Source organism: Lemur catta, chromosome 24 (genome assembly GCF_020740605.2).
Source record: "Lemur catta isolate mLemCat1 chromosome 24, mLemCat1.pri, whole genome shotgun sequence".
NCBI lineage: Eukaryota > Metazoa > Chordata > Mammalia > Primates > Lemuridae > Lemur > Lemur catta.
Genome location: NC_059151.1, coordinates 1,151,699 through 1,176,986, shown reverse-complemented (window position 1 = coordinate 1,176,986; position 25,288 = coordinate 1,151,699). Strand labels below are relative to the sequence as shown.

Sequence of the window (25,288 nt, the reverse complement as noted above, 5' to 3'; positions counted from 1 at the left end):
TAACCTTGTATTTTCCAAAGTTATAATATTTGACTATGGAGTCCTCACATCCCACAAAAGCTATTAACTACACGCAGAAAATATTTTAAAAGCCTTGGGATGAAGAAGGTACCTCCAAATTCTCCTTGTAAATTTATTAAAGTTTCTAATTATTAAATAATTTTTCTTCAAAAATCTTCAATCCATACTTTTGTACTTCAAGCTCCCTGAGTCATTTTTTTTTCTGAATAGAGGCTGTGATAAACTGGCAATCTTAACCTCAACTTTGGCATCATCCAACCCAATGCAGTAAATATTCACTAAGGTACATGCCTACCTAAAAGTTTTATCTTTTCAAAGAAACAACTTTTTGTTTTGTTGATCCTTTGTTTTGTTTTCTGTTTCATTTAGTTCTGCTCCAACCTTAGTTATTATATTTCTCTTCTTCTGCTGGTTTTGGGTTTGGTTTGCTCTTCCTTTTCTAGTTTCTTGAGATGTGTCATTAGATTGTTAATTTGTGATCATTCTGTCTTTTTGATGTGCGCATTAAAGGATATGAATTTTCCCCTTAGGAATGCTTTTGCTGAATCCCAAAGATTTTGATAGCTTGTGTTCCCTTTGTTATTCAGCTCAAGGAATCCTTTGAATTCAATCTTAATTTCATATTGACCCAATCATTGCTCAGCAGCAAGTTGTTTCATTTCCATGACTTAGTGCAGAACTCAGTGTTTCACTTGGAATTGATTTCTAGTTTTATTCCACTGTTGTCTAAGATACATGGTACGATTTCTATTTTTTTTAATTATTGAGACATGTTTTGTGGCCTAAGATATGATAAATCTTGGAGAATGCTCCATGTGCAGATGCAAAGAATGTATATTAAGTAGTTTTGGGTAAAACCTTCTGTAAACATCTGAAGGACCATTTGTTCTAGAGTCTTGTTTAAGTCTAGTGTTTCTTTATTTATTTCCTGCTTGGATAACCTGTCCAGTTCTGCCAGCGTGGTGTTGAAGTCCCTGGCAATTACAATGCTGCCGTATATCTCTTTGCTTAGATCTAGTAGAATATTTCTTTATGAATCTGGGTGTTCCTGTGATAGATACATAAATATTCAGAATTGTTATGTCTTCATGTTTACATTTTATTTAAGCATATTATGGGGGTACAAATGTTTAGGTTACATATATTGCCTTTGCCCCACCTGAGCCAGAGCTTCAAGAGTGTCCGTTCCCCCAGATGGTACACACCGCACCCATTAGGTGTGAATATACCCATGTTTAATTGTTCCCTTTACCATTATATAATGACCATCTTTGTCTTTCTTTGCTATTATTGATTTAAAGTCTATGTTATCTGATATAAGAATGGCTACACCTGCTTTATTTTGGTTTCTGTTCGCATGGAATATTTTTTTTCTTCCATTCACCTTGAGTCTTTATGAGTCCTTGTGGGTTAGATTTGTTTCCTGGAGATAGCAGATACTTGGGTTGTATATTTTCATCCATTCAGCCGGCCTATGTATCTTGAGTGGGGCATTCGGACCTTTCATATTGATTGATGGAATTGATGTGGAGGATGCTGTTCTGTTCCTCATGCTGGGGATACCTTATTGCTTGGTTTTATCTCTTGTGCTGTTGTTTCATATGAGCTCTGAGCTGTAGCTCGTGGGTGGTTGTACCCTGGTGGGGAGGTGACCACTGTGCTGATCCACGTACAATGCAGTTCTGAGTATTTCCTGCAGGGCAGGTCTTGTCTTGACAAATTTCCTCAGCATTTGCCTGTCTGGAAAGGTCTTTGTTTCTCCTTCGTATATGAAACTTAGCTTTGCAGGACAGAAAATTCTAGGCTGGCAGGTTTTTTTGTTTGTTTGTTTAAGAAGACTCATAATGGGGCCTCAATCCCTTCTGGCTTGTAAGGTCTCCGTTGAGAAGTCTGCAGTTAGCATTATGGGTTCAAAAACTGACTTTAAATTTATTGTTCCACCCAGGAAATTTTCAGGCAGAAAAGCCAGATTCTAATTACAATCATGTTATTTCCATCTTTAAAATAAGGAACAAATAAATATTTGTCATGTCAGTAGTTAATTTGTCAGCTCTTTGAAAAGATTCACAATTTAATAAGTTAAAAATATATATAAAGTCATATTTATCAGGTAAAATATGTGTTCAAACATTAGTGTCCAAATAAACACACTATTTTTCTTATTTTTATTACTCAATATGTTCCTTTGCTTAATGAAAATCCTGATAATCTGAGATTGGAGGAATTTGAGACATAGTCATAACATGATGAAAGTATTAAATTGACTCAAATTCCAATTTAAAAATCATAAATTTTAAGTAGTCAAATGTGTTTTAAATAGCAAAAAGAATTACTTGACAGTAATATTTTTAGTAGTAGAAATTTTTTATTTTAGACGTCTAGTTTTAATATAGTTGGTAACAAACTCTTTTGGTACTTTGTTGAATAAACAAAATTTCTGATTTTTTTAAATAAGCTGTGTTCTTCCTCTTTTACTCAGAAAGGGCACAACATCTCCAAATAAAATAAATACTTTGTGAGATATAGTTTACCTCCCTAAAAAAGTTACACATTGGATTTTTAAAAGCATGGTACCATTTAAACATATCAAAACTATAAAAGTTAAAATTAAACTTTAGAACAACTTGGGAGGGATTCATGATTCTGGCCCTTGGACTCACTTTACTCAGTCTGTCTCAAAGAAATATGTCACTGGCTTTGGGAATTCACACTTGCTGTGCTTTCTACCTAGAATGCCTTTACCCTGATCCGTACCTGGTTGGTCCAGACTCATCCATAAGGTCTCAGTTTGGTCGGACCTCCCTCTACACAGGCTTCCCTGGCCCCACAACACCTGGGTTAGAGGTCGCTCCTGTGGGTTCCCAGGTTATTCTAACACTTCTGGTATTTATGTAATACTGTATTTTAATAGTCTATTTGCTTTCCTCTAACCCTTAATAAAATTTAAGCTCCTTGAGGGCAGGAGCTAATTGTCTTCTTCCCCAATGTATCTGTTGCAAAGCCAGTACTAAATAGTTTATAATAGTTCATTCATGAATCAATGAATGGAGTAGCAATTAATCACCCCATTTACACTCACTGTACTTGAACAGAGAAATCAAGGGACCAATGCATTCCACTATTTCATCCATTGGGTTCTGACAGCAATAGCATAGTTTTTGGGGAAAAAAGGTTAATTATGCATCAAATATTTCATTAAAAACAAAAACGTAGCATCCAAAAATTTTAACTGCCACTGTAGATGTGTTGTTCTAGACTTCTTTTGCTTTAATGTCTCATACCTGAAACCTAAGAAGCCTCAAAAAACCATTACTCCCCTGCCCCCTTGCTCTCTACTAAACAGCTTACTAATTTAAATCCATGATCCCTGTTTTCCGAGAGACAGAAATGGGGGGAAACATCTTAAGGCAGTATAAAAGCAAAAAGTTACAAGAAAATAACTCCCTCTTGTACTCCCCTTTTTAAAGTTCAACAGTATCTATAAGACATTATCGATTCTAGTTTGGGGCTTGAAGGAAATGTCTGTGCAACATTCTAAAATGAGCGAGACTCAACAAACTGATTTCTATTAAATTCCAAGCCTAGGGCTCCTAAATCAACATTCCAACAGCGCTAGCCAGAGAAAGTGCAGGGCCGCGTGGCTCGCCGTGGCTGGCAGCAAACCGAAAGCTGGAGTGAGGGATGGCTGGGTCAGTGCTGCCAAGGCCTCATTGTAAACACAGGTGTGCGGGAAGGAGGCAGGGGCTCTGCCCTCTAACAGCGACAGAAGCACTGGCAGTCACGCTGTGGAGTCCGAATGCTAAGTTTACAAAACAAATCGTTTCTGTAAAATCTATCTTATTTCACGTTGATACATCCTCAACTTAAATGGCTCATCAGGCACAGCTAAACCTCATATCACTGTTTTATACTGAAAAATTAAGAGATTTGAAAGCAGTTCTTTTTCCCTCCACTGAGTCTTTCCCTGCTGAGCAAAGTAGCCTGAAGTTATTACCACCTCATTTGCTGGCATTTAGCAAGGATTCTTTTTACGGTTGCATGGAGTTAATGCCACCAGAAGATTTTTGTAGCCAAGGTCTGTTAAATAGTTAGCAGTACTATTTTAAGATATCATATATAATAAATATGCCAAACATTATCAATAAGTATGTCAATAATGAGAACATTTGTTAATAGGTTTGGGGTCATTATTCATTTTTAGGGTTTTGCTTTTTGGTAGTTGTTATTTTACTGTGCTTTTCTTTTGAGGGGAGTTAGTTTGGTGTTTTGCTATATCTGTCTGTTGTTATCAAAAAACAAAACTAAAACAGTATACAATAACTTTTAGGAAAGCCAGTGGTTATGAATATAGGTTCCAAAGGCAGATAGTCTGGGTTCGTATTTTAGTTAAACACACTACGAGACTTGAGCAAATTATGTAAACTCTCCAGCCTCAGGTCTTCCTTTGTGAAATGGGGATAACAGTGATATGTCCCCACAGAATGTTATTCTGTGGATTAACTGACTCAAAACACAGAAAGCATGTAGTACACTACCCGGTGACGGTGTAAAATAACCATTACTGCCATTATTATCACTTTGTAATAGTATCAAGTTAGAATTTAATTTCATTTGATATGGCTTCCAAACTGCTTGACTGTACAATTGATTGACCATGAAATACAAAAATAAACATATTTCTAATGAATTTCTCTGCTAAAATACATCTCTTCCTTACTACCCTATCCTATTTCCTCAGTTTTGCACACTTCTCATGAGGTACTAATGTTCTGCTGGATGAAAGATGACACTTGGGTAAAAGCTGGACATGCATCCTAAGATTTTATGAACAATATGCCATGCTAATAGTCCTGATGCAAAAAATAAGTGACAAATTTTAAGTCAACACAATAATGTCATAAAACTGACACAATTGCAACACTCCCCACTGAAGTTGAAGAAAATAGGACTTCTGGGCAAGACGGCTGACCAGAGACACCAGCTGCCAGAGCATCTCAGCAGGAAGGAGTTTTAGATGAAAGAGAAAAAACGAACACAGATCAGAGTCCAGAGCGAGGCACAGTCACGGGGGACCCTGCGGGCTTGGGCTCCCTCCTGCCCGCAGATGCGGGGAAACCGCGGAGCAGAGGGGCGGGGGAGGGGAGCGAGGCCCACCGGCCGGTTTGTGCATCTCAGGGGTCCTGCCCCCACAAGCGGGCTTTCCGGCTGGGTGGGGCTGCTTGGCTCCTTCCTGGCAGCTCTGCCCAGAAGCCGGAGCAGACCTTTGACTCCTGCCACCGCAGCTACCTCGCCGGCTTCTGTGGAGCCTCAGGGCAGGCTCGCCCAGCCCAGCCCCGCAGCGCAGAGACTCAGGGCTCAGCTGGGGGTCCCGGGCCCACCCCGCCTGGGGCGCTGGCGCACTGCTCCGGAGGGACCGCTGGTCACAGGGCCCAGAAACACTTTGCAGCTTGTTCCTTTCAGCAAGTGCCTCCTACTAAGGTACATTTGCACACCCTTCACAGCATTTACTGACTCAATTTTACAGGGTGTGGGGGCGACCGAGAAGTGGCCATTGGGGGAGCAGCTACCCCTCCCCACAGAAACCCTGCGCTACTGGATAGGGGCCCAGCCCAGGCGCGTTTACCCCCTGCGGCCTGAGCAGCCCGTCCTGACCGCCGACCCACGGCTCCCCCAGGGCAGGGAAAGGTCAGTCCGAGCCCGCCAAGGCTTTGCAGAGCCCTCCAGGCTCCCGAAACACTATATAAAACTACTAGTTTAGTGACCAGATTACAAACATATCTGAAGAACAAAATTCAAAAGTTTATTTCACTCAGATTCAAAGTGCTGAAATAGAATTGCACACAAATTAGTAATCCACTAGACTGTATAAGAGGCAGTGATTTTTATGCCAGCGATAAATGTTTACAAGATTATTTTTATTTGACATCCTTTGTAATGTAGATTTATTTGGGGAGGGGACACTCAGAAACATAGAAAATTAGTACCAACTTTTAAGCTCCTAAGTCATTTCTTAAGCCTGACCACACATTAGCTCATCCAGAAAGTCTGCCAAAATTTTGTTAGATATGTTGCCACCGCTACAACTGCGATATTACCAAGCAGGATTAATGATGAAGGTCCTATTTTCATTTTTAAGTTGATTTAATTCAGCAAATATTTATTGCACCACCCCCTAGAATTTTGTTAGGAGAATCTTTTTAAAAGGGTGAGATCGTCCGTAGCTATATAATTTTATTAATTTATCTATATTTATTCAATACAACTATTGCTTCAGCATCTATTTCAGACAGTGGTTTGGATGGGTAGGGTCACAACATGGAAACAAAAAGGCAAAGTCCTGCCCTTCGTGGTACTTAAACAAACATGTATGACACTTTTCACATAAGATACACGTGCCAGAAAGACAAATACCACATGTTCTTGCTTATGAATGGAATGTGAAACCATCAAACTTGGAGCAGCAGAAAGCAGAGATGTGGTTACGGAATCTGGGAGGGTGGGGGGCATGGGAAGGGGAAGACGATGATCAAACGGCACAAAATCTGTTAGAAAAAATACGTTTTATTTTTGGGGGGGTTCTACTGTGGTGAATATAGTTAATAATAGTGAAATGTACATTCCAAAATCGCAAAGAGTAAATTTCAAATGTTTTCACCACAAACAAATAAGTATTTGGGTGATGGTTGTGTTAGCTTGATGTAATTGCTTTACGCTGTACTCATAAATAATAATATCATGTACCCCATAAATATATGCAACTATAAATTGTCAATTTGTAATAAGATTAAAAATTTATAATTAAATATACAAGAAGAAATGGGTGGAAACATGCCAATTAGTCGTTTGAAATTGAGTTTCTTCACATCTTGATAAAGTATATTAAAAATTTAAACAAATATATAGAGGAGGAAAAATAAAATATACGTGCCAAAATGAAGAGAAGAGTACATATAAGTAAATAAATATGTCAAGAAAGATGACATTCCCCTAAGCTAACTCAGGAGTAGTTTGGATGCTGGGGGTGCAGAGGGGTTAGTCACAGAAGTAGAAGATGCAGCCTCTTAGGATACACAATACATCCTTCAGAGGATGGGCAGGGAAGCTTCCATGCCCCCTGACAATACTTCAGCCACAGCATTGCCCCTGCATCTGTTTTACCTTGTGGAGCTGCACATGAGATTTCACTGGCAAAAGTATCCTGCTGAAGGAACAACTTAAAGAAAAAGCTTTGCAAATCATCAACCTAATTACTGTACTTCATCTTATTCCTTACACTTGATGAAAAACTACTTTAGAACTATGTAAAATTTCTTTGATGTTCTGGAAGAAAGTTTTAAACTGGCTTCTACTGAAAAATGGGATTTGGAATATTATTCTCCAGTTGCCTGTCTCAGGCCCCATTTCTGCCATGCCCCTCTCACCCTCCTCCAAGAAGACAACTGGGTCTCCTTTTAAGAGAGGAAATTCATGCTGGTGAAGAGGTCAGTGGGGCAGATGATCCTGCCCTCTTAGCCAGAAATGACTAGACCTGGGTCAATCACATTTTTTTCTCCTGGAATTTTGCAATTCTGACTCACAACTTTCATCCGTTTCTGAGTGCTTGGACAGGAAGACATAAAAGACTGCAACAGTCATTTTATGGCATAAAGACAGAAACAGAGAAGCAGGTTTGCAGTTAAAAACAGAAAAGAATAACACAAAACATGCAGACAAATGCAGGAATGAGTGACCATGACGAGGCTCTGGAGAAAGAGAGTCAACTTCATTCCTTACTTTGAGGTTCTGGGTTCTAGTACTTCAAGAAACCCAGCTGAAAAATGAGTATCTGTTCCACTCATCTCGAATCACTGAGACATCCACTCTCTCCAGTTCCTTGATCCCGTCACTATCCCAGATTTTCCTTCCTCTTCCCTCCTCCCCAGTAGAATAAGTCTCAGCTCTAAAGTCTACAGGTACAAACAGAGCTTCATTAAAGGTCATAAGGTGCATTTGCAGGTGGCAGTCCCTGTTTGCACGGCTTGAATCATCTCCAGCTCTCGGGTCCCACCCTGAAAGGTGTAACAGGTGAGCTCACCTACAATCTTGCCGTCTTCTCCCACTGTGGCCCCCCTCGCAGGGATACCTGCTGCTCGCACAGTCTCCTAAAGGTAAGGCTTCAAAGCCACAGGCAGCACCACCGTCAATGCCCAAGTAATGACACCAAAGTCTGGGTCTACACTTGCTGTGCAATCCCATTCTTTCCATTCTCTAGTAAACCCACTCCACTTAAACTTTCACCCACACTGTTGATATTATTGCACAGGTAGCTTTGGGTTGCAAACAAGATTATTTAGATTCAAACCACATTCTTCTCTAACACTTTAAATTCTGCTTAATAAATCTTAATTCTCTTAAATGTTCCAATTCAATATATAAATTTAGAAACATTTATAATTAAAATCACAAGCTGAAACCAATTACTCAATTGTACATTTTAATTTCAAGTTACAAGGGACCTTTCTAAAAACCTGAAATCTGTTACTCATTTTAAGTGTATACAATAAATACTAAATATGAACCAAGGCTTCTTTAACACACAAATATTAAAGCTATAATTTTGAGTCTTAAACATTTTTCACTATGCTCTAAGTCTTCTTGAGATTGAAAAATGCATACCCATTAAGGAAGATAATTATTATCCCAATGAACTGAAATTACTTTCAGGATTTGGTGAAAGAATAAATAGACAGACGGATGGGTAGGTACATGTTATGTTCAGGGTGCCATTTCCTGATATTAATAACCCAGCAATAATTGAGACACATGTCTACATCTTGTTGCATCCTCAGAATCCTCGGTGAGCAAACTTGCTGGAAAGAATGTCCTATTTCCCATACTGCATACTGCACATCCCTAGTTACCCTACTTCATACAGATCCTTCAGCTCCCTCTCCCTGGGGCAAGGTCCACGCACCACACGTGCCAGGAGAGAATGAATCTCTCACTCCTTTGTGCTTCTGAAATATGTTGTTTATGCGAGTTAGTACGTTCTCCTTCAAGCAATGTAGTCGAATTTATGTGTTACTCCTCTCTCTGAACTGTAAGCTCCTTAATGAAAGGGGCTTTTTCTTGCTTAACTTTGTATCTCAAAATGTGTCATGAAAAACACATTTATTTAATAGTAGTTTACAATAAACATGTTTATTTGAATTGTAAAGCTTTTATGCTTAATGTTTAATAATCGAAAAAATAACTGTGTATTGATTAAGACTACTGATCAGGAACAAAGTGCAGAAGCTTGGAACAGTCAAAATGACTTTTACGAGATTTTGCATAGGCAAGTGGTCTTGAATAGAGAGGAAGCATAACACGAGCCTAAGCCATAATATTCTGAAATTTAAAAACAAAAACAAAAACATAAACATGGTCCCTAGGCTGCCTGGTTAAAAATCCTCACTCTTTTATTTACTGTTATAGCTGAGGGACCTGGGTAAGGTACCTAACCTCTCTGCAACTCATTCTTTTATTCCATAAAAGGGGCCTAATATAAGCCCCTAGATCATAGGATGATTATGATGATTTGAAGAGACAATACGTGCCAACCTTTCAAAGCAGTACTTGTCATACAGAAGCAAGTCACTGCATAGAATACACCTCAGATGGTGCCCTCTGTGGGCAATGAGGGTGAATGTTCAATAAATGTTATTTATTATATATCAACATATAATTGTTTTCTCATTGTCTTTACTATGAAGTAAAAGTCTCAATAATGGAATGCAAAAGAGAAAGTGGGCAAAGAGAAATCTTATTCTAGAAAATAACATTCAAGGGCCCTTAACACCTATTTGTCTCATAAGCTTCCCAACAAAACAGCAACAAAAAAAAAACAGTGAAAGAATTCACATTTTTACTAACAAATTAATAGTGCATAATATATATCTTCAGGTTCTCAAAAGTTGTTTATTAAATAAATAAATGAGAGAGGTACTATTTTTCTAAAAAAAGAGATAAATACCATATCACGAAAACTACTAATTTCTTAATTAAAAGTTTAGATTGTTTATATTCCTTTCATTCACCTACATTTTTCCCAGAAGTACTAGCTTTTCTTACTTGAATTACAAAGACTCAGATTAAGTTAACTGTACCAAACCTTAGGAAGTGATCAAAATTAAATAAAGTAATGCTTGAGGACAGTTAAAAACTAGTGAATTAAGTACATACAAATTGTTACTTTCTTAAATTTCCTCTAAAAGAGTTACAGTATATTATTATTTTGGGTTTAAGTTTACTGTGGAAGTTTTCAATAGCTCATGTTGCTTGTAGACTTTTGGAAGTCTTGATGCTCAAACTCCAAAGCTTATTTGAATGGTAAAGCTTTTATGATTTAAAAGGCCACCATTCAATTATCATAATTATGGGTCAAATATCCAAAGGAAAGAAACATCCTTGGTTATATAGAACGCCGCTTTGGTGGAGAGGAGCAATTTAATTATGATACATATCATAAAATATCATCAAATTTTACCCCAAACCTAAGTCTTGGCCCTCATTCATTCAACACATATTTCTTCATGTTTTCCTAATGCAGATTATTGCTTTTGCAGCCAACCTAATCCTTAATATTAAAAAAAAAAGCTGCCCATATCAATGGAAGATGCTTGTACACGTATATACAACTTCTCCCTAGAATAGAAAAAAGAAACAAGCAGGCCAAGGTTTGAATTCTTCATTAACCTGTTAAAGGACCTTAAGCTAATGATTAAATTTCTCGAAATCTCGGTTTGCCTCCCTGTGAAAGAAGAAACAAATCACCTCCCTGGGATTAAGTGAGATAATTTAATGCAATGCTTGATCCTCAATATAATATCAGCTGTTATAATGTCATAAATTATCACTGCAGATCCAGAAAGTTCAGAGAAAAAGGCCACATATATTACAGTTCAACACGTGGACAGGTAAGAAACACTTTCTCCTCCATGGTCCAATCACCAAGACCTGTTTAGTTAGGAGGAGGTCAAAGATACCCATGTAAATACCAAGTAACCCTTGTATCTCTGCCTCTGCTAAATTCTACCTTCTATCCTTGGATAAATGCTCCTAACTGACTTTCTTCCAGGTAACGCCAGGAGAGTGAAAACAACATGTGTAGAATCTCAGAGCTGGAAGAGTTTCAAAAGGAGATACAGGGCAGTTCCCCGCACTGAGGTGGGAAGACACTTAAATTGTCCAAGGCAGATGGCTGTCTAATCCTAGTTTTAAAGATCTCCACGGATTAAACTTCCCCATATTCCTTGGTTACCTGTTTCAGCGTTTAATCCCTTCTTTATACTTATGTCCATCTTTATGACCAACTGAACTTTTTCTCTTGCTACAATTTAAAAGTATTTCCTTTTATTTGGCCTCCTGTGAAAGTAAAGAACATCTGTTCTGCATCTTCCATATAATAACCTTTCAAATACTTGAAGACAGTTAAATCACCCTGAGTCCTCCCTTCTCCAAGCTAAACAGTCCTGATCCCACCCAGCCCTCTCTCAGGAGCTGGTCCCCACTCCTTACATCACTTCTGCTGACCCTCGCTGGACCTTCTCCAGAGTCTCCCTGTTCTTGCCAAATGCAAAGACCAAAAGCGAACGCAGCAAAAATGCCAAATAAAGCAGAAGGATTACTTTTCACTTCTGTATCCCTCTCTTGATAAAACATTCCAAGTGGTGTGCTTGCCCTTTTGCCCAAAAACACTGTGCTCTTTCTAAGCCTCTCTGCTTTGTGCTCATGTGTGCCAGCACCTCTGGCACCTGTCTCCAAGGCTCAGATCAGATTTCAGGTGCTTCAGAGAATTCCTGTCACTTAGGACAAAATTTAGAAGCTCACTGCTTCACAACATTGTTCTACCTTCTATAAAAGCTAAAATAGAAAAGCTTAGAAAACAAAATCAAAATTATTGCAATCCATGAAATAACCATCAATATTTACATCTCGATAACATTTAAGAAACATGTTTTCTTCATGATAGGGAGGTAGAAATCCATTTTCTTCTAATTCAAGAATGATATAATCTAACAAGCTGTGTAGAAGTATCTGACAAACAAACAATAGCAACAACAAAACATATTAAAAGGTTAAAATGTATAGAAAAAGGCAGAAGAGCTTTCCAGGTAGAAAGAAGAAAGAATAGCCAGTGCAAAGAGTCTATAAATGGAACAATCTTCACGTTAAGAAACGAACAAAATCAGAACTGTCAGGTAGGACCATAAAAAAAGAAAAGGAAAAAGATTCAAAACAGAAGAATCATTTTAAACCCATGGACAACAAACAGCCTTGGAATCCGTACACACAAAAAATTTATTTCTTATACTGTAACCTCTTTGCTTGAAGATTATTAACTTGTTGCAAAGAACAAAAATCTCTATTAAAAGCAAAGGTTTTGTAGCACCTATGTAAACAAATTTTATTTGTTGATTGTCATGGGCCATTCCAAAACTATTTAGAATTAAAATATTTTAAAATCACGGAAGAAATTTTTAAGTAGGAGTACCAATTTATTCTAAGGCTGAGAAAGTTTGTTATCGCTATCCAAATCCAGGTGCAAAAACATTTTGGTTAATGTTACAAATTCACTACTTAGAGAGAAAAGCTACCCAAACACACCTGTACCTTTTCAAGACTGATTTAATATTGTGTTAAAGTAAACATATTGAGGACATGAACGTTTAGTCATCAAAAAGCTCCACTGCCCAATCTGCTATTTAGAGTGAATTAAACAGGGTACTTAGATTCTGATTAAGATAAACGTGCATTTCATAACATCTTTTCCAAACCCAATATTGTCAGGCAGTGCTTATAATGTTACCTTACTACTGGTTTCGTCATGTGACTTATATGATTGGGAATACATGGAATAACGTATAAGGAATAGGCTGTATTCTAGATATATGTAATGTAATAGCATATTTTATTACATGAGGCAAGAGAATATTGTTAAAAATCCAGGCTCTGACACCAGCCTGAGTTTTCATCCTGCTTCTGCCTCTTACTGGTTGTATAAACTTGGATATAAACTCTATGTACTCAGTTTGTGAAATGGAGAGTTACATCCACCAAGGTGGTTGTTAACATTAAACAAGTTAAAATGTGTAAAGTGAACTCCAGTGCCTGGCACATATCAGCAATTGATAGTTAAAATATTATTACTAATTACTCCTTACATCATACACAAAATATACTCAAATCAGTCTATTGTCAAATGATTCAGGTCAGCAATTATTCATAAAGGTGAACCAATCAATGCTTAGAAAAATGTCAGAACATAAATGATGTCGAAGATTTATAGGCCTCAAAAGTACAAAGAGTTCTATAGCAAAAGTCACTCATATTTTTAGTACATAAATGTATAAAACCAATAATATTTTTACTTTTTTACAGGACTTTATTGGTATGATGACCTGGTATTTATATTTCTTCAGTTAGTAGCACACAGTCACGTGTGGCATTATTGCAAATAAATAAGCATATTTATTACAGCTGCTCCACTTCCGAGTCTGCAGAACACGATATTCCAAGTTTTACCTGCTCCAGCCACTGTTTCTAAATTTCTACAATACCCACAAAATTGGAATTTCCAGGCAATGCAGAATATCACATAAAATCTTGATTTGGAACTTGGGCACTTACTTTTTCTGAGTTTTTTCAGCCAGCCTTGCAATCTCGATAGCTGCCTTCCTTGCTTCAAAATCTTCCCTTGTCACTATCTCTCCGGTCCCTCGGTAGCCGAGCTCCACCAACTGGCGTGCCAAGCCTTCATCCTAAAGAGAAAACCAATTGGTACATGTGTGGGCAAATATCTTACTTTCTTCAGTATATACCAAGTAATTGTTTTAAATGACAACTTAAATTTATTATTTCACAATGAGACATGATCTATTAGATATGAAAATCTAGAATTCTTTCTAAGAACACATTTATACACATCAGATTTGGTCTTCCCATTCTTGTAGACATAAGAGAAAAAAAAAATATCAGCCTGTAAATTTTTTTAAGGGGTTGGAGGACAAAAGCCTATTGTGTTTTTGATCAATTTATGAGAACAGCTGTGGATAATTAATAGTGTATCTTTAAAACAATAAAATGAGAGACAATAGTGCTCATACAAGAAAGACTTTTTAAAAACCTGGCACAGAAAGTGAACCAGGCTACTTTCAGAAATTTCAGTGTTTCAGAGACTGACTTCCTGGAAATGAATTAACTGATGATACAGAATATTATAACTTCAAATACAAACTAAAGAGGAGCAGATGGATTTCCTACTTAACTATAAAGATATTGTTTCCACATAATGTTGCTACTGATAAAAACAGAAAAGTAGAAACCCAAGAAAATAACCACAAAAAAACTCCAAATTGAAACAAACTTACCCCACAATATTTTAGGCCTTATATATTTCAGGTACTTAAGAAATGTCTCGGCCGGGTGCGGTGGCTCATGCCTGTAATCCTAGCACTCTGGGAGGCCGAGGCGGGTGGATCGCTCAAGGTCAGGAGTTCGAGACCAGCCTGAGCGAGACACCGTCTCTACTAAAAAAAATAGAAATTATCTGGCCAACTAAAATATATATACAAAAAATTAGCCAGGCATGGTGGTGCATGCCTGTAGTCCCAGCTACTCGGGAGGCTGAGGCAGGAGGATGGCTTGAGCCCAGGAGTTTGAGGTTGCTGTGAGCTGGGCTGACGCCATGGACTCACTCTAGCTGGGCAACAGAGCGAGACTCTGTCTCAAAAAAAAAAAAAAAAAAGAAAAGAAATGTCTCATACATTTTTCTTATTTACATGATATACTCAGAAAAGAATATTGTTTCCTCATGATTTGAAGAGGTACCATTTTACATGAAGTTACTAGTATAAACATTGAAGTATTGCATAAATGTATTTATATATTAATAATGGTTATTATCATCTTAATTAAATATAAAATACCTGAAATATAGTGAAAACAGCATATATTTTATTGTTATATACCCTTAACTAGTACATCACTGTTGAATGTAAGTACTGTCTAACAATTAAATGAGAAAACTTAGGATGCCTACATAATAATCTATTCAACCCATAGTGGCTATTTTAAAGTTGTAAGTATTCTAACAAAATAAAAAAATTAGATAATATAAATCTAGAAACCTGCCAATTTCCTCTGCTCAACATTAAAAGAAAATACTGAATTCCAGGTAGCAATGTGTACCCATTTGCCAAGCTACTACAATGCGAAGCAGCAGCCGTGGAAGACCCGAGGCTGCTGGCCTCCTGAGATGTTCCCCTCCTGAATAGACTTCTCTATTCTTACCTGTTCGTGTGAACAACAAAACTGAGCAAATGCCTCCCCCTAGTGGAATTGATCTTTAATAGACAAAGCAATGCAGATTTGAGGTTTGATTTACAAAAGTGAGATCATCTGAGTATGAATTTCCTTAAATACATCACTAAAAGTGACTTGATAGAAAAGACTCTCAGCTTAGTGAGACCGTGAGACTCTTTTACAAGAATACAAATTCCTTGTGGTCAACAGAGAATTTCATAAAGTCGCTGTATTTATTTTGTATACCAAGTGAATTCTGCATTCCTGTGTACCTTACCTGGCTTACACAAAATCATTTAGATCATTTTACACTCGCTGTCACTTAATCTATATCGCAATAAGTGGCATGGTCTATTGAAAAAGCAAGAGACATTTGTAACATATTTAGAAGGCAGACGTGAAGTGGAAGGCATATTGTTTTAGCTTTTGCAGGATCTCTTTCTTCAGCTTCTCCAACTTCTGGGCCAGGTGCGTGTTTAGCCAGGTGCCAGCTTCTCCTGAAGAAGGCCCCACCATTGAAATCAGAGGGTAGAAGAGGTGAGAGCCTGACACAGGTCTCAGTCTGTCCTCACAGATTCCAGCTCATCCTTGCAGGTTTCAGTCTGACCTCAGGCTCTAGCACTAGATGCCAAAGAAACAGTCTCTCATAAACTGTATAAACAGCTCTGACATTGTATAAGATCTTGTTCAAATCTCTATTAAAAAGTATGTGTGTGTGTGTGTATGTGTGTGTGTGCGTAGTCTGTGGAATGAAGAAGCAAAAGTTACATAGTTTATCATCTTTAGACACCTGCAGTAAAGACAAGGTTTTAGGAAAATATGTATTTGCTGCTGTATTAGTTTGCCAGGGCTGCCGTAAGAAAATACCACAAACTGGGCGGCTCAAACCACAGAAATTTATTTTCTCCAGTTCTGAAGGTCCAAGATCCAGGTGTTTGCAGGTTGGGTTTACTCTCAGGATTTTCTTCTTGGCCAGCAGATGGCCACGCTCGCGCCGTGTCCTCACCTGGTTGCACCTCAGTTCGTGTCCTAATTTCCTCTTCTCGTAAGGACACCAGTCACATGGAATTACAGCCCACCCACGTGACCTCATTTCACCTTAATCACCCCTTTAAAGGCCCTATCTCCAAAAACGGTCACACTCTGAAGTACTTGAGGGATTTAACACAGGAGTTTTGGGATGACAAGATTCAGCCTGTAACAGACGTGACAGGACATTTTTGTGGAAATAGGAAGTATAATGAGATTGGTTGTTTCTAAGCATGCTGGAGGCCTTGGAGAAAGGAAATGATGAGCTCAGGGCTCGAGAATTAGCTGGATACTTTGGTAGCAAGTTAATTACATAGGACCTCTCCCATCAGAACAGGGTCAGAACTTCGTTCTCACTGGAACAGAGGTACTTATTCTGGATAGATGTGCCTTTTCTGTGCACAATATTGCTGAAACTGCCACCTGTGGACTTCCAGATTGCCATATTCACCATCATGGTATCACACGCAACTTTGCGTCTGACTATGGAACTCATCTACAGCAACTGAAGCGTGGCAATTGCTTCACACTCATGCAACTCACAGGCCTTACCACGTTCCCCACCAGCCTCAAGTATCGGGCTTGATGGAACAGTGAGACAGACTTTTCAAAGGCCAGTTACAACGCTAACTAAGGGGTGACAGCCGTGAGCCTGGGGTAACGTCTTGCAGGATGCTTTACAGACTACAATCAGCAAGTGATACATGGTGCTGTTTCTTCCGTAGCCAGGATGCACAGGTGTAGAAATCAAGGGGCGAAAATCATATCAGCTTTTCCCATTATTATTCCTACTAATCCATTATCAAAATTTTGCTTCTTCTTACCACAATTTTGGGATCTGCTGTTCTACCAGTCTCAGTTCCCAAAAGAGGAATGATTCCACAGGGGCACAACAATGATTCCACTAAAATGGAAGTGGAGACTGCCGTCTGGCTGCTTTGGGCCAGTGAATTAACAAGGAAAGAAGGCAGTTACTATGCTGGCTGGGGTAGCAAGCCTAACTATCAAAAGGAAATTGAGTTGCAACTACACGATGAGGGTAAGGAGGGGTCTGTGTGGAACGCAGACAATCCCCTGCCCAATTTGAAGAGCCTCTTCAAATTCTCAGGTCCTGACGCTTGCTGCTGCCTACGCATCCTCACTGATCCTCACTGCGGGCACCTCTCTGCGCACACAAAGCAGACGCCCTTACCACCGTTTGAAGGCCTGGCCTGAGTGAGGCCGTAGTGCAGGTGCTATCATCCATTTTCAGCCCGGAACCGCACACCAAACGGCTCTTTATAAACCAAATTTGGACTTTTTCCTTTTCCGTGAGCCAGTCATAAGAGAGTCCCCGTATAGCCATGGGTGTGAGCTGAGAGGAAGATGTGCATCCCAGAGTGGTAGAATACCTGGGATCTGGGCTCTTGCTCGTGCAGCTAACACGCCCGCTGTGTTCCTGTCGCGCTTCACCCCAGAGGTGCCACCCTCCCATCTGATGATGCCTTGTTGCTGGGCCTGCCTGGCCCTGTGACTTGGTGGATCTGAGGAAACTCGGCTCATCCTGGGCAGTTCTGACTGCAGAGTCCCCTGGAGTTTCCACAACCAGCTGCTCTGTCTCTACCAGAGCCCCTCAGCACAGCAGGAGGTGACTCTCCGTGGACACACGACTCTCCGCTGCATATGGCCTGGGCTTGCAGCCGGCCCCTCCACACCCCTCGCTGGGAGGCAGCCTTTGGCTGTGCCGCGTTGCCTCACTCTCACGCTGTCGTCCCTTTTCTGTGATAAACTAGATTTGTTAGCACTGCCATCTTGGATACTGTGGATCTCTTCTAGCAAGTAAACACTGCTTAGCTGTCACTATCGGTTCAAAACCCTAGGAAGTTAAATATCCAGAACAGATTAATCGGCTAATTATTTTACTGATAAACTATCAAAATGTGACTGAGGTTTTTCAGCAAAACTACCCCCTGATTACTGTATCATTCAATTTTAAAGATTTCTTAAAGGTGAAGTTTGGTTAGTCAGTAGCTTTTTAAAACTTCTTTATTGTAAAATAAAACATATATTTCTACGAAAATATAGAAAGTCTCACAAAACAGATGTAGAGCTTAGTGAATTAATATAGGATAAACACCACTCTAACCACTAATCAGGTTAGAAAGTAAAACTTTGCTAGGTATTTCCACGCACCCCTTCCTAACCACCACCTAAATACACAGAATATAGATTTTAGGGAATTGTTTGAGACATAGTTGAGACACTGAGGAGGATATTAATCGCGTGGAATTTTAATTATATCATTATGATAAGAGTTTTAGCAGTATTAGGGATATAGCATTCTTGGCTGAGTTTCACCCCTGATCAAAAAAATTCATGTCCATGCGGAAACTAGACATTTTATTTAGGCAGAAGCACTGCTATCACCCCACTGAAGGAAAAATATAGAACTCCTCTTCAGTGCATGCCAATTTTTTTCCACTGAATAAACAAAAGACTGTAGCTGATTCTAAAATACATGAATTAAGATTTTTCACGCAGTATTCATTATGTACCTTGATGCAATAAATAATGGGAAAAATACAATGGTCATTTGTTAGTTGGCTTATTGTATAATGACGGTAAATTATGTTACTGGATTTCCCCTAGAGTCTCACCTAATCAATAAATGCCAATTTTATTTTATTTTATTTTTGTTAGGACAGGGTTTTGCTCTGTTGCCCAGGCTGGAGTGCAGTGGCATCATCGGAGGTCACTGTAGCCTCAAACTCCTGGGCTCAAGTGATCCTTCTGCCTCAGCCTCTTGAGTAACTAGTACTACAGGCATGTGCCACTATATCCAGTTAACTATGTCCATATTTTGTAGAGATGGGGTCTCACTGGGTTGCCCAGACTGGTCTTGAACTCCTAGGCCTCAAGTGATCTTTCCGCCTCAGCCTCCCAAAATGCTGGGATTACAGTCATGAGCCACCATGCCCAGCCACTGCCAAAAATATTTTAAAATATATCCAAAAGGTTTAATTCATATGATTTATTGATTTCTATTTTCTAAATAATGGGAAAATAATGCTTTAAGTAAAACTCCATGCGGCTTATCCCTATAAATAATTTAGCCATGACTGGGATCCACTAGGGAAATTTGCAAATAATTCTAACACTCTTTGATTCTTTACCTGAGAAAAGCAATTTAATCAGAAATTTTATTTCTCCAGTGGTCATAAGCAGCCATTGAAATGAAGGGACTGTGTTTATTTAATGGAATAATTACAAAAAGAACCTGGAAAATAACACTGTAATAAATTTGCCAAAACTTTTCAAGCTATTTGTATATTGATGTAGGGGATTAGGTTAATTAAATTAGATGGTACTAGCTCCCAGAACAAATATTATTTGGGTTAGCAGAAATAAATCTAATTGCTGAAACTGTGATAAATTTCTTTTAATGTTTTATAGCTATCTAGTAAAACAAGCAAAGCACAGTGGATATAAAATGAAAAGCTTCTTTTATTCTTCTGAACCACGTTACCTCTCTCTAGCTCATCGAATAATTAACTAGTGTCATTCTTTATTCTTTTCCATACATCCCTTTCTTCCTAACCAAGTATCATATAAAACGTATTACGGTTATAGTCATACACTATTTGTGTACTTATCACGGTCTCAGATGTTAAATGATTATATAGAGGTCAGGGTTATGACAGCAAATAATTGGCAAACTGAAAAGGGATGACTAAAAAGAATAAAAGCACTATTTACAAAGATACAGGCAAATTTAATGAAAACCAGCATGGGATGGTGAAGCCGCCTTGCACTAGCAACAGTGGAAAGCCATTAACACCATTAGGCATAAAAGGAGATAGGAGAGGAAGCAATTCCTAGAGCTCTGAGCACTGCCAGACCCTTGAAAGAGTGTTATAGCTGATGGAATGAGAAGCTGGCCAAACCTAAGGAATGTAGCCACTTCTAAACCACAGCCAGCAGGAAGATGACAGGGAATAAATCTTCTAACCACTTCCTTCCAGACCTCTGATCTCCTGCTGGTGTCTTCTGTTGGCTGAAACCAATCCAAAGCCAAAGGGACAGGATTAATAATCCTGGAGGTCATCTTCCAGGGCCACACATACAGGTAGAGAAGGTAGAGAATGGATCCAGCACAGAGAATATGGCTATTTTGTAAGTGAATCATTGAGACTAATTTTTTAATGGAATTTTTGGCAGTAGAGGAATATGCTACACAATAAAAGAGCACCTGGAAGATAGAAAATACGTGTAAAATGTTTGCTGAATAACCAAAACTTAGACTGGACTGTAAGCACTATACTAAAGTCAGGTTACTGAGGTCAAATCTAAAATAGATTCTTCCTTAAACTCCTAGCAATTAAGGCAGTTTCTACTACAGCAGGCACTTGGTGAAGGATTATTAACTAAACAGGTGGTTAGATAAATACAAGGATGCATGGGAATAGAAGGAAATGTAGATGACTCATACAATTTTACAGACATAAAGGACCTTGAATGTAATTTAGTCCAGCTCTTTTACTTTGCAGGTAAAAAAAATGCAATTTCAGTGGATTAAAAACACAATATTGCAGAATTAGAACCAAACTCTCATGACTGCTCTACTAAACCTCAATATGCTATCTCTATTAATAATTTGCTGTTTAAAATTTATTCCATTCAAAAAATTCAAGAGATCTATTATATAACATTGTGACTATAGTTAAAAACAATATATTGTATTCTTTAAAAATATCAAGAGGGTAGACTTCAAGTGTTCCCACAACAAAAATGATAATTATGTGAGGTAACACATGTTAATTAGCTCAATCGAGCCTTTCTACAATGTATATGTATTTCAGAACATGATGTGGTACATGATAACCTCAATTAAAATAAAATAAGATGTTTAAAAACTTTGCATCTTTCAAACAAAATTACTGAAAAAGAGAAAAAGGATCACCTCACATAGCATGATCCGTGATTTGTGAAACATGCTTGCCACGCTACTGAAGGAATTTCTCTAAGGAGTCTTATTTGTTTCTGTGTGACCTAAGTGGGCAATTAACTTGTCCACAGAAAATATTCGAGAATGTAGGTCTCCAGACCTAACAGCACGTTAAAAGTTGTCATTAACCAACACAATAATAAGTACACTTGCCTTATTACCATCAGTCAACTAAATCTTCACCTCATTGTTTATGAAAGTACAGTAAGAATAAGCCTAACCAATGCCAACTTAAAAAGTAAATTTCTTTATCATTCCCCCAAATATAGTCACCGTCTTTCATTTTGGAGACCTTTAAAGTTCTGACTCACGGCCGGGCGCGGGGGCTCACGCCTGTCATCCCGGCGCTCTGGGAGGCCGAGGCGGGAGGATCGCTCGAGGTCAGGAGTTCGAGACCAGCCTGAGCAAGGGCGAGACCCCGTCTCTACTGAAAAATAGAAAGAAATTAACCGGACAACTAAAAATATATAGAAAAAATTAGCCGGGCGTGGTGGCGCATGCCTGTAGTCCCAGCTACTCGGGAGGCTGAGGCAGGAGGATCACTTGAGCCCAGGAGTTTGAGGTTGCTGTGAGCGAGGCTGACGCCACGGCACTCACTCTAGCCCGGGCAACAAAGGGAGACTCTGTCACAAAACAAACAAACAAAAAAAAAAAACAAACAAAAAACACAAAAAACCGTGAACCCCCGAAAACGCACGAGCTGGGCGGCGGCCCGAGCGCTTTCCCGCCAAAATGGAGTCAGGGCAGCGCCGCCCGCGCGGAGCCCGAGGCCCCGGGGGCGTCTGGCGGGGACGCGCCGCGGCTTTGGGACCCGCCACCCCCGTCCCGGCCTCCCGGGCCCGGGCGCCGGTTTTCCCGCTGGTCCGCGTTTCCTGTCAGGCGACCCCGGTCCCCCGCGTCTCCACAGCGCGGATAACCGGGCGGGACCTGCCGGGCTCCAGGCGGCGACCGCGGGATCCAATTTCCCGCCTTTTTTTTTTTTTTTTTTTTGTCGTTGTATTTTTGTCACCCGCGTTAGCCCGACGACCTCGAGGCAGGAGCGGCCTGCGCAGCTGCGCGACCGCCCGGAGCCCGCACGGTCGGCAAAGGCTTTCTGGAACCTTCGGCGGGAGGCGGGAGTTCGTGACACCAAACGCCCGATATGACCCCAGGGTGAGTGTCGCCACCGGCCCTGGAAAGCGACTCTTTCCTGTAAGTGGCGGAGGAAGAGGAGCAGCGAGCCCGCCTCCGTCCTCACAGGGGACTTCGGCAGGCCGGCCCGGGAGGGGACAGGCGAGGCCGCGCTCGCGACATTCACGACCGCAGCGGGCGCGCGCGCGCGTTCCCGCGCGGGGGGACCCCAGGCCGCGCGACCCGCCGTCCCGGCGCCGCCATCCGGGTCCCGCGCGGCCGCGCCGTCCGCCGCCAGGGGGCGAGCGGCCCGCGACGCTGAGGCGCCGGGCGGCCCTGAGGTGCTGCGGCGCCGCCCGTGCCTACCTCCAGGTAGTACAGGTCCACCGTGGTGATCTGCGAGTCGAGGAAGTCCTCGTAGGTGTGGAACTGTGTCACCACATTGTCCACGGCCGTCAGCCCCTCCTCCCGCTCCATCGCGGCCGCCGCGGCCCGAGCGTCCCTAGCGACCGAGGCGCGCGCGCCCGCGCGCCCGAGGAGGCTCCGCCCACTGCCCGAGGAGGCCCCGCCCACTGCGCGCGGAGGCCCCGCCCACTCGACTCCCCCGAGCGTTGTCGCGGGCGCGGGGTTTGCGACGTTCTTCCCGCCCCGGGGCTTGTGACTGACTTTGAGACCCCGCCTAACTCGGGGACCCCCGTCTCGAGTCCACTCGCGGGGAGCTCAGGTGTGGTCCGGCCCCGCTCACCTGTCGGGCCTCGGGACGACGGGGGGCGACGGGGGGCGACGCGGGAATCCGGAATCGAACGTTACGACGCTGCCGGGGTGTGGAGACAAAATACTTTATGCATCAGCTGCCTGTCAATCTCATCCCCAAACAGTGTCATGCCCAGGACCGAAATACCCGGGTGCTTTGCAAGAAGAGGGTCTCAAAAACAAGCCTGTGGACGCGGTCCTGTGACCAAAGTGGAATTAAATTGCCCAGCACTACGGTATGATTTCTAGGAAACAACGTGGCTGATTTGAAACAAAGATGTTACGTGTCCAGCTAGAAAAAGTCTTCCAAATATTAACGCAGAAGGTCACTAACTGTAGTCACTGTGAAAAAAAAAATTGTATTTGCTGTCAGCAGTTTGATTTTCCCATGCAAAAGCAGGTAAAATGGGTATGATTTCGAGGGAAGTTCAGACGTGACTAAGGCGGCTGCTAGCCAAATAGTCTGGACACTGGATGTATCGATATCTTAGCATGTGTTTATGAATGAAAATGAAAAGCTTTTATAAATAGGTACTATCGCCATGTGGCAAAATGATGTGGTTGACATTAGTCAAAGAAACACAAAAGTATTGACTTCAGTAACCAAGAGTAGATCGTTCCGGGTCCTACTGTGTTTCAACAGGAAGTACTTTAAATGTGAAGTTATTTTAATAGTTAAAATTTAAAGTTGTTTTAATGGACAGAACACAAATACGTACTTGTGTGACTATATTAAAGGATGTCCCAGTGTTGCTTTTTTTGCTAGAGTCTCATTAACATTTTTATCTTTCTGATTCTTTTTTTACCTTTCTTCTAAATCTTCACCTTTGCCACGTCTTTTTAAAACATCTACCGTCCTAGGAATAGTGCAATGCAGAAGTGCTAGCCCACTTTTTAAAAAAAACTTGTTGCCTACTCTCAGATTTTCAAATTTCTTTGAAAATGCTTTCTTCCCAGGGCCCATCAGCGTTAGCGTCTCTGACTTCCGTGACAGAAGACCAAGACGGAAGGAGAGGATGGCAACAACACAACCAAAACGGCTTTCAGTGAGTCTGTGACAAATTAAGACCAAAGCTTTAAAATGTGACTTTGCATGCACACTTGTCAATAACTAAATGCATTAATAAGGATACATTAGGCCTCCATTTATGATACCATGTATAATGCACCATGCTTCTTAATTTTCCCCTTGCCTTTACTATTTGGTTTTATGAGCCAATTATTGGACTTTGAGGGTTTTTGTCAAGGGCTGATAATAAAAATTGATTGCAGAGTACTTTGAGAGCCTTTCATGACGACCACTCTGCAGAGCAAAACAGTCATACTGCCATGTTCTTTTATAATGTTTCCCACTAGATTACATATTCCAAGAAGAGTCTACATGTAGCCAAGAGTCAATTCCTGAATTTAAAAAAAAAACATAACTTAAGAATATTGTCTCTTCCTTCAATTAAAGATCCAGTAATTGCCTTGAAGCATTACTACAATGGAAACTCTCAAGAAAAATGTGACTATTGGCAATCATTCTAAAACATTTCAGGTTTTCAAATAATTATTGATACACAGGGGGAAATCTAATTGTTCATTTAAAAGAGACTAAAAATATAAATAATTTAAAAATAAAATTAAGACTCCTACTGATTTCTGAAAGACTGAACTTCAGAATTATTCGAGTGAAGAATTATATCATTTTCATGAAATATTTGCATGCTTATAGTCCTATATAACTTATTGACCATTATAATATGCACAGTTATATAATTGTTTGTCCACATGTTAATCAATTGTAATTAATAGCTTTTTAAGGCTAATGTAATTTTTGTGTGGGTCTTTGGATACTAACAGAAATAAAAAGCAATTAAAACTTTTGATTAGATTAAGAAAAAAAGCGTTTAAGACAATTGGTTTGAAAAGCCAAAATTTAATAGATATTCAATGCTGGTTTGCTTTAGAAAATCAAGGTTCTAGTTCTTACGTATTTTACTTAGGAACCATAATCAAATGCCATAACTCTTTTGTATCTTTCTCTTTCTTTTTTTTTTTTTTTGAGACAGGGTATCACTCTGT

General features: G+C 40.1%; 1 protein-coding gene across 2 annotated transcripts in view; it reads right to left on the bottom strand.

Annotated features, from left to right (window-relative positions):
• The window catches only part of CFAP299 (cilia and flagella associated protein 299), a 194,536-nt gene extending 171,552 nt beyond the window's left edge, over positions 1 to 22,984 (bottom strand). The window contains exons 1-2 of one of the 2 annotated variants that reach the window (XM_045536911.1): positions 22,835 to 22,984; positions 13,672 to 13,802 (exon numbers count right to left, since the gene is read on the bottom strand). In XM_045536911.1, the coding sequence (XP_045392867.1) occupies positions 13,672 to 13,802; positions 22,835 to 22,945 (242 nt within the window). In that variant the 5' untranslated portion in view covers positions 22,946 to 22,984. The remainder of the gene's footprint in view (positions 1 to 13,671; positions 13,803 to 22,834) is intronic. The other variant, XM_045536913.1, reaches the window with a different exon arrangement.
• Positions 22,985 to 25,288: the final 2,304 nt, after the last annotated feature.